Source organism: Telmatherina bonti (genome assembly GCF_933228915.1).
Source record: "Telmatherina bonti genome assembly, chromosome: 22".
Taxonomy (NCBI): domain Eukaryota; kingdom Metazoa; phylum Chordata; class Actinopteri; order Atheriniformes; family Telmatherinidae; genus Telmatherina; species Telmatherina bonti.
The window spans coordinates 17,470,741-17,481,531 of NC_136631.1; the positions used below are offsets into that span (position 1 = coordinate 17,470,741).

The window sequence follows — 10,791 nt, forward strand, 5'->3', positions numbered from 1 at the left end:
CACATAAGAAGAACCAATGCCAGGTTTTTGTACACCTAGGAATGAAATTAAATTCATGATTTGATACGCTCCACTATGTCTTTCTTTTTGGTGCAAAAATTTCTTTGTGTCGCTTCAAGATCAGACCAGTCAAACAAAGATCAAAGGCATTTGGAAAAAACAAACTACTTGTCATTTTCTTCACAGAAAACCTCTTGGAAAATATACAGGTAATGAGAACAGGCACAGAGGACCATTTAAGACATAAGTATCACATACCTTGATTAAACAACTAGTTTTGCTGAGTGATTCCTAAGGCCATAATATGTATGATGAACCAGTTTCTGCATCTGATCAACTGAAGGGGGGTGGGGGGAGAGGGTGCTATATTTCTTAAGTCAAACTAAAATTCACCCAAATATGATTTGTATGGTAATTTGGTTCAATAACATGGAATTGTGGATATATTTTAGTCAGTTTTGGTACGCTTTTGATGCAGACAAATAATTTTAGTAAGATTAATTACATGCACTGGCATGAATAGGTAATGAGCAGCCTTGATTGAAATTTAAATATTTAATTATCAATTAAATTATTGCAAAACTGCAGTGAAATCATTTTGTAAATTATTATTTAATATAAGACTTACAATAAAGAAGGTGTGGAATTGAAAAAATTGGGACTTAACTAAATATAACATTTCTGTCAAAGAAATAGTTCTCACTTGTGCTTGCAAAGGTGGTGGTGGGAGGGTAATATATAAATGATTCATAGTTCTCTCCTTCATATAAAACAGCAGCTGTGGCCAGGTTATGACAACATTAATAAGCATTTAAGTAAAAACATTATCCAAGTGTTAAACCACAGTGTGATTTGAATAATTTTTCTATGTTTGTAAACAAGATAGAAACAAAAAAGACTGCAAACAAAAAGCAGAGGTGTAAAATCTCCAATGTTTGTAGAAATGATTTTGGTGAGTTTAGTGTCTAAATTTGTCCCCATGTGAAGATATTATTTAGTATAGCTTCCTAACATTACACTTTCAAAGTGCTTTTTATATTTGCTAAGATATAAAATAGTACATAGAACATAATATGCAAACAGTTGGAAAACTGTGCTATACAATATGATAAAGAAGTTCAGAAATGTCAGAGTATACTCAGAGAAATCTTGCTGCATCCGATTTATCACAACTTAAGAGTCAAGCTAACCACAGTTACTGTTTTCCAATGAGGACAGCACAAAAAGAAAAAAAAAAAAGATAAGTGATATTTTTGGAATACCCCCCTTTTTCTTCCAAAAATCTTGAAGTAAGAGATAAAAACCTTGACCAGCAAGTTAGCTTAGCACAAAAGATGGAGGCAGTGAGAAAAATATAATAGAAAAAAACAAACAACAGCAAAATAAGCTGAAATAAACACACAACAGGATTCTTTCATAGTTAAAAATAGATAATATAATGCTTTAATAAGCCTTAAAGTTTTTTGTAGCTGGACTATCTTTTTTCCAATTGCCCCCAATTTTTATGCTAGGCTAAGCTAACTAGTTAATGTTTTCACATTTGGCATGTTGATACAAAGGTATTGTCCTAAATTGCCCTTTCCTTTGATAGTTATTTATCATTTACTTGTTGGCCATTTTGATACTGAAATACTATAAATATGACTCAAAATTTGTTGAAATAAATGTGGTTACTATGAGTGTTGCCATTCAGGTCACACAGGATCTCAAAGAGCACTGAAAGTAATCTGAAGCATCTAAGAATCAAATTCAGCACACTTAACAAGCGTCATAACCCCAGGCAAAGATCAGTACACATTTCTAAGTGAAAGGCTGAGAATAAGGCAGCAGGATCAAGGGCACAGGCTAATGACAAGGTAAATCATCGTAGCATTCAGCATTCAGTGGTGAAGAAGCAAAGCTTTCTCGTTAAAGTGAAGGATAACAACATGAAGCAGGGAGACGCAAGAGGTACATTTTGGTCCTGCAGGTTAATCAAATGTGGTCACATATTTAATTTAAATTGCATGTGTCATCAAATCTACTTACTTCAACATCTCAACACAACATTAAAAAAAAGCATGTAATGGGTAAGCAACTCAGGGGTAGAAAGACTATTGTAAATGAGTGACACACTTTTTATGTTAGACAGTGCAGCTACGGAGGAAAGACCATTTCAATCTTGTTTCTAATCAGGAATGAAAGCCACTCATCTCAAACTCTATCTTTTAAAATTATCTCTTGAAAATAAATTATATATTTTTCTCAGTACAGAAATAAATACATATCTTTTCTCAAACATAAGAATGTGTCATTATCACAAATCTAAATGCTACACTGAATACATTACTCATCAGCTCAGTGAAGAAATAAAATATTAGCGGTAAAGTAATGCCATCTGTCTAATGCCATCTGACACTAAACCAGCTATTTCAATGCAAATATACAATGTATTGACACTGCAGTCAAATAAGACTTGTGGGTAAAAACAAAGTAAAATATTCCTCCAAATGGTTTAACTAAAGTCCCATCAATGTTCGGTTCACTGGATTGTGCTTTATTTGAAGAGTGCAGGTTGGTGTGAAAAGCCATCACTAAGATAAATATCATTATTTAAGATATGACATCAAACCTTGTATGCTCAAATAAACTAAAAAAAAAAAAAGTCATTGAAAAACTTTGACATCTAATTGTTTTCTGCGATTGTACTTTATGAATAACAATTGAAATTAAATCGAAACTAGATTTAATCAGACCTTGTGATAAAAACTCTCCTTTGAGTTGTGAATGTGTTATACTGGAAATACCTCCTGATCTCAAGAAGAAAATATGTTTGGGAAACACAGTTTTTCTTTTTTAGCCAAAATTGAAATAATATCCACATTTTACAGTTTCATCTTAAAAGTTGGATTCTTAGGTATATTTTTTTGTTATTGGTTATTGGGAAAGAGGTGAGGAAAAAAAAGAAACAACATAGAAAGTAACAAGACAAATCTATTTGGATGTGATGAGGTGAAGCGGTTTGAAGCAACACTTGAGTTCCTCGGGTCCAAATATGTAAATCCAACCACTCCTCACACAGTTTTTTAAAAAAAAAAAAAAAAAAAAAGAAAGAAAAAAGGACTTTCTGTACTGAAAATTGTAATGAAAAAAACAGTTCCTTGACAGGAACAATAAATTCATAACTGGTTGAAATTTATGAGTGTGTCAGCCTCTGTGTGTATTTTTTAGTTTAGGTAAAAAGTTCTGTTTTGAAACAAAGCTGTATTATTGGGGATTTGGCTTTATGTGAGAGCACTAGCTGGAGGAGCAATTTAGCTTAGTGCTCCATTTTATGCCATAATAACCAGTTGTTAAAGGGATTCATTACCTGTAGAGAAACTTCATGCTGAGAAAAAAAACAATTAGCTATTCCTGAACAAAATTCTACTTTTCAACTATCAGATGGACATTATGATCTACAAATTATAGATAATTTATGAGATAACGTCTTCAGCCGCTGAGAAAGTTCTATTTCCCTCCTCTTTCCACAAAAACCATTGTGTGATAGGCCTTAGATTTTCATTACCTACAGCGTATTACAGAAACACCTAACGCGTCTGATATCTGTCACGCAGAGAGTAGCATTATTACATTAACACCAACTGCAGATCTATCAAATGTCACATTTCTAAGAGCTACAGTAGCATTTTCTACAGCAGAGTACGTTCCAGGTTCTGCACACAGCTGCTACAACGCCAGAGTCATGTATGATAAAAACTACTTAAAACTGCCATATGAACTCTTACATACCATGTCAGACCATTACTTGTACTTAATAAATGTAAGTATGAACATGAGATTTTGAATTATAACAAGCGCTCAATCCTTTGTACTAGACAGAAAGTAGCTAATCAAAATTGATGGAAAATCATACTAAGGTAACGTTATCTCCTTAACCTGCAGTATAATGTAACCTGTCACACACTACTGCAGGTTCTTGAGGAGGCGTCCGTAGCGGAAGTCATAGACATGTCGACAGAAAAACACCAGCTCTGGGTCGACGTCATCGGGCACACAGTGGTGGGTGGGCATGGCGTTGTCAACAACGGGTGGCACCACAAGGGAGGTTGCGTTGTCACATACACCCTCCCTGCGGCGTTTTACCAAGGCACAAAATCTACAAACAACATGAACATGAGAAGCTCAGTTATCATAAAGAAATTCAGAAATAAACTGTAAAATGTTTCTAATGTCTAATTACATTTTTTTCAGTCAATCCAGTGGGGATTTGAAAGGAAGCACTTTAAAACAGTGATAGGCTTAAAGCAAGGAAATGTACTTCAAAGAAAATTACTCAATACAGAAAATGTTTCTTACCGACAATACTGTGCCAATGTTAAGACATAGCATTTGTCTTCAATACAGGCCACACTGTTCACATCCTGGTGACGGGATGCAAAGATCTCATTCTGCAGAAGGACACTCACGTTAGATCCAAATAAAAAAGGATTTAATCCAGTACCCTCTCATAGCCTTGACATTTGGCATAATGTAATACATAGTGGGACCTCAAATGTCTACATATCATCTGCCTAACCGTCACTGAGAGACATGTTCACGGAAGAAGGATGTTTGGAATCGCTCTCTGAGGCAAAGCCCTGTTACTGTTATAACACTGTTATGATGTATGTTTGTTCGGCTGAGAAATGACAGACTTCATGCGGTTTAGTGTTTCTAGGCACTTGATCGAAGTGTTCCTCTGGGAGATAGCTGACAACATGAAGCAAACACAACAAAAGTGAGTATTTATGTGTCTGTACAGACAAGCAGTGGGTATGTGCTCTGTGTAACAGCTCAGTGTGCCCACATATAAGCCAAGCAAGAATATGATAACTGAGCTCATATGAAGAAAGAATCCTCCAGCTTTTGTTAAAAGGAGTCTCACCTCGCAATGTACTCTAGGATTGCGTCCCCCTTGCGTGTGTTCTGGACGGTAGTACCAAAACAAACTCATCATCAGTTCTCCTAAAGAAAAAGAGGAGAAAAATCTGTTTAATATAGTTCTCTAAAGCCACATCAGTTCAGCTTCTTTTGTAGTATATACAATCACTATGTACCTGATTCTGGGTCCTCCCACAAAGATGAGACCTTGGCCACATAAGGCAAAGACTTTTTCCGAGGTCCAGACTTCAACAGAACAGTGTCTCTGACCCTAATCAGGTCCCCGTCTCTGCGGATCCCCTCAAAACACTTTCTGAGCACCATCGTCTCCTCTCCCTGGAAACAAGGGTAAAAAGGAAATACTTTTTCCTCTAATATTAAGAAACTTTGAAGCAAAAGGCTGCAGAAGGTGTTTATGTTTAGTGACTTCTGTGCCTCAATAGTGAAGTGTTTGGACCTAACAGGGGGAGGAAAAAAAAAAAAAAGACTGGGCGCTGAAGTGACCATGACGCAAGTCCAAAACGCTCTTGGGACAGGATAGTTAAATTACACCTGATTTAATTAAAGCAGCACATTCACGGCTGTGCCTTTGACTTTTTGAAAGACTCTCTACTTACCACAACAAAAACTTCCTTCTCAAAGGGCGAGCCGACTGCCCTCCAGCCGTTGGTGGATTTTTGGCGGCTCTTCTTTGAGTGCTTGGCAACTGTTTGCCCTCCGACACTGGTGGAGCTGAGCTTCTGTTTCTTGTCCCTGCTAAGGGGGCAGACAGTTGAGCTGCTGTGTGCACCAGACCTTGACCCGCTGGGTGGCTTGGCACTCTGCGGACACTCTTTTGCCACTTGTAGAGGAGGCTGAGGTTGACTAGGGTCTGAAAGTGGAGTCTGAATGCGGGGCACTGATTGGCCAGCTGGAGGCACAGTGGAAATGGGGCAGCCAGTGAGGATTCTGGGGCTGGGACAAATGGGGATGGAAGAGGGGCGGTGGTGGTCGGGGAGGGTCGATGGGTAATCATCTAAGAAGTAAACAGAAAAGGTAAGATAAGTTCAAAAAGTGTTTATAGTTTTTTTTTTTGTTTTTTTCCCCCCTCTTTCTCTCAGAGCAGGAACGATCAACCACTTTACAGGCCTACTCGCTAAAGATCACATTTTCAACCTTTTTTTTTTTTTTTTTTTTAATAAAAAATCCTTAATGATCTTAATTAATTACAACATGCTGTATTCATCATAAGCAAAAATCAACCATAAAAACTACAGCTGAAGATTTCTGCTTTGAATCTGCTGAACACAAATGAAAGTCTTGGAAAGGTCAGGGTGCCTCTATGTTCCACATAGACTATTTAGAGAAAATCAGAGCAAACCGACTCTGACTCCTTGCACAGTGGGGCTGTGCATTTAACTTGCTCTGTGATGAATAGATGAAATGAGAAGCTAGCAAGTGGAGAGTCAGTGCAAGTTAAGTTGAGAACACAGCAGAAACGAGCAGCTGTATCACTCTGCAAGCGATGCGAGGTGGTAAAAAGCTTGTTCTCATCCTCCCACCAGATCAAGTGTTAACTATAGAAGACATTCTGTAAGTACTGGGCTGGAGAAAGTCAGGAACAGGACTAGCACAGACTCCTTGTTGTAGCCCTTGGCTAGCTAGCTCCTCTGAACTAGCTCCGCCCCTTGCTGGCACTAGCAGCATCTGCATTAATGCAAGCGTAGGAATTAAAAACACTGCTATGTGTTATATGTGAACAGGTTCTGATTACATATTCATAAAAAGAATTCAACACACAGAATTATATTCTGATCAATCTTGCAGGTATTTGGTTGTTTTGTTTACTTGCAAAAACTGCCACATACAATTTGAAGCTAGAAGTCGTACAAAAAAGAAAATCTCGCAGATGTTTCTTTAGAGGATTTCTAACTGTTGGGACAGGACTTTAAAAACATGACAAACGAGACATGACATAGAACTTAAGTGATATGATTTTTGCTGAAGCAGGAAAAAAAAAACAAACAAAAACACACAGACCCTCAATTTACGTCCATTATAGTCCAACAGAGCAGCCTGGCAATATCAAACATACCTACACATAGACACACCCAATACACGCTAGACATTCTCGTGAAATTGCCACTAAAACCACTAATACCAGTCCTCTTGTGTGGTTTGTGTACACTCCCTTATAACTTCTGCTTTGATGATACTGAGTTGAGTTAATGTTCCATCATCATATTTTAGAAAAACACATTTCTGTCCACTGGTTATTTTCCAGCTTTGGAGTTTAAACACTTTTCTGACATTCTGTAATCCTACCTGGTTTAGACTGAAGCTTTGCGACAATATGTAGGCAACTTTAAACGGCAAATTATCTATGCAACAGATAGTGAACTGCTGTTTGGCTTCACATAATTGTGTGTTTCTTTTCAGCAGTGTGTGTTACATAAAAGTTTTTTTTTTCTCAAAGTAATCATCCTTGTTACGGCGTAAAAAAAAAAAAAAAAAAAAAAAGGCCTTGAAGTATGTACCTCACAATTATTATTGACAACTTAATGTTTCAGAAAATACTCTTCTAAAAGTTTATTTCCTGTTCTGATCCATCCTGTCCTGTAATGTTTATAATGTAGAAAATTTGTTTTTTAATTGCAATTTATTTTCTTCTTCTTTATGGATTTAAAAAAAGATTATATTTCAAACAAAGGAAAAATAATGTAGATAAAATCCTACAGAATGCGTAGTGCTTTGTGATTTAAAAAAAATTATTTTAAAATGTCCTGAGACTGGGTTGGTAATGGTTAAAATGGTTTATCTGACATTTCGTATGGAATGACATAACTATTGCCTTCTCAACGTAACTTTGCATATACTATTTCAGCATGTTCTCCAAATAATGCTGGAAGGAGGAGGAGGAGGAAGCCTTCACCTCTTTTCTCAATTAACTAACAAATAACTCCACTGGTAAGAGCTAAAATCTTGCACCTCAAGACATCTGAAGAAAACATGAAGGCCCATTAGTCGGATCAAATTAAGCCCAAGTTATACATATACTCAAAGGTGCCGCACAATGAGGAGTTAAGAAAATGCAAGTCAGACTGAATCCGTACATCCCCCGCAAACGGTAATGAGAAGAATTCTATTCAGGCACAAAAGTGACAGCCCCTGTGTGGGTGGACCGTAGCCCATTTTTACAGCAGACTTGTCATAATAGGAAAAGCAAACATGTACCAGGAAGCCAAGCCAGTGTGACAACACACACAACACCACAATAAGCTGTTAGATTAAATATGGGCATCATTAATTTCATTATTTAGCATTCACAGCTGTTCTTTCAGTGATGAATGCTTCGTACGAAGATTTAACCTTTCCACTGAGATTAAAGCTGGTCTTGTGTTAGAAGAGGATTTCAGATCTCGCAGCCTGACCTGGCCTGATACCAGTGAAACTATGTGTGTGTGTGTGTGTGTGTGTGTGTCTTTGTGTGAGCGAGCACGTTTAAAAGAAAAAGCGTTAAGGTCTCATTCAGGCCTTTTAAGACATGCAGATGCTGACATCAACACACTGTTAGTGCAGCATTTCCTGTTCTGGACCACACTGCCGTCTCAAACACCACAATTAACAGCTGATACTTGAGCCCTTGTAATTTTAGCTCCACAGGCCTTGTATTCAGGGCACAGTGACGTCCACTGAATCTCTGACAAAAGAGGTCTTCCCCTTTATCGGATTTTCTTCCTTTAAAACTTTTCTCTTGAGACATGCCATTATGGAAGAGGAAGAGGGGAAAAAAGAATGATCTTCAAGCTTTTTTCAGCATGTAGAAGGACACTGTAAAAAAAGATCTCACAACTTACAGCATGCCCATGAAAACTATAGTTTCTCTTAAATGGGTGGCTGATCTCGCATAAGCGGACTACACAGTTTCTGAAAATATAGTTCCCCAAACAGACAAAGCAGTGGGAGGCTAACAGGAGATGACACTGAACTGAAATGTAGGATCTTGTGTACAGAAAGTAAAAAGGAATGTTTGCTCACCTCTGTTGATGCTGTGATTACATTTGGTGCAGTCTGTGGGGTTGAAGGGGCACCCTCCTGTGGTGATGGCTGGAATCACACTGGAATAAGCAGGGTAGCCGTTAATCCTGCAGGGCTCTCCGTAGCATGCCTCCACCGAGGTGCAGCAGTACACTGGGTGGCTAATCCCTGAGGGTTGCGGACCTGTGCGGGGAAGCAGCTTTGGCCTCTTGCTGCTCCTGGGGCATAAACTGAGTATGGGAGAGGGGGAGCTATCTGGGTGGCTGAAGTGGACATAGTAGCCAGGGAAACAGGTGTAAGCATGTGGACTGATGGTTATGGATGCAGGGTGAGCTACAGAATGGGGTGACTGAAGATGGTGGTGGTGATGATGGTGATGGTGATGATGATGGTGGTGGTGGAACACTTCAGACAGCGAGCCATCCTCTGGTTCCTTGGAGGATTTGTCCTCCAGAAAGAGGGCTAGTCTGTGACAGTACTCCACGCATCTCTCCTGAGAGCAGCAGCAGCAGGAAGACACTTCTGTCTCCATCTGCTCCTCCTTGATTGCTTTTAAGGAGAATCCCAAGGAGGAGCCACAATGGTAAGCATGTTTGAAACAGCCCTGTGCTCCTGCAGCACTCTTCCACTCTGGATCCAAAGCCTCCGTCTTGCACACGCTGCAGCAGCCCTGGGTGGTCGAGTTCAACTGGGAAGGGACCGAATCATCTGTGCCTTGTTTTTTGTGCTCGACTTGCTCTTCCTGTTTGGGATGTGTTCTATTTTTGGCCTGAGTTGTTTCTCCACATTCAGGCTTACCATTCGTGCCATCTTCAGTGGCAGCTGCTGGTTCATTTCTGTTCCCTGGCTTGGACTCTGTCTTCTTCTGCCGTTTGCTTCCGTATTGGGCACTGGTGAGTTTGAGCAGGGTCGCAGCGGTGAGGCCAGCCTGACGCCGTGGGGTTGGAGCAAGCAAACTCAACCAGTCAATGTTCTGAGCCTGAGCTGCTGACCGCTTTCGTTTCTTGGGTTTTTCTTCTAAGACTTTCTCTCCTGAAGAAACCTTTTTGGTTTTAGTAAGGTCTTTGTCTGGATCTTCATCGGTAGGCTGCCATTTTTTTGTGAGATCTGTCATGAGGGAATTGTTTCTGTAGAGCAGTAAGCTGTTGACAGCCTCGGCATTGAGAGAAGCCATTCTCCTCCTGCGGGGCACATCGACAGGTGATGCCAACATAATTAAGGCGTCAGCTTGGTTGCTTTTTGGTTCCAGTGTCTGCCGATTGGCTGTGGGAGTTTTCATAGGTCCAGATTTGGTCATTGTTCGAATGGAGCAACGCTTCTTTTTTACTTTAACACTCTTTTGCTTCCTAGCTTTTGGTGCATTCTTGTCTTTAGCGAGAGCTCCTTTCTCCTCCAAACGGGTAAGCAGGACACAACAGGCTAATGCATCTCCATTATCCGTTGCAACAATCTTCTTTCGTTCGCATTGTGAGCCTTTCTTGTCTCTCTTTTTCTTTTTTCTATTCAGATCGGTTTTTCCCCTTTTCCCTTTCTTCATACTACCTCCCTTTTCCTTGCCTCCTTTCTCCTTCTGGCGCTTTCCATGTTTCAGTGGCTGGCACTGCTGAGCTTTCACCATAGTCTCAGCATTCGTGAGCAGATCTGCGAAAACCTTATCATCCACAGGGTCCTACAATGGTGGGTTTCAGCTCAGATATGGCTTTCAGTGAGAGTCATCATGGGTTATCGCCTGGGCCCATAAATTCTCTGAGGAGACACAAATCAGACATCCAACCTTAATGCCCAAGTCATTTGTCGTGTCATTTTGTAAAATTAGAGTGGCATTATGTATCAGACAGGATAGTCCATTGCGCTTTTTATGAAATGGTTACA

The 10,791-nt window shown here is 39.4% G+C and overlaps 1 protein-coding gene across 1 annotated transcript; it reads right to left on the reverse strand.

Moving 5' to 3' along the window:
• Positions 1-3,945: 3,945 nt before the first annotated feature.
• On the reverse strand, positions 3,946-10,537 carry bahd1 (bromo adjacent homology domain containing 1; the record flags this gene model as incomplete). Its single annotated transcript, XM_079262720.1, has 6 exons — positions 3,946-4,138; positions 4,339-4,430; positions 4,907-4,986; positions 5,079-5,238; positions 5,520-5,917; positions 8,920-10,537. The coding sequence occupies 6 exons, from the start codon at positions 10,535-10,537 to the stop codon at positions 3,946-3,948; spliced, it is 2,541 nt and encodes an 846-aa protein (XP_079118846.1).
• Between the last annotated feature and the right edge of the window lie 254 nt (positions 10,538-10,791).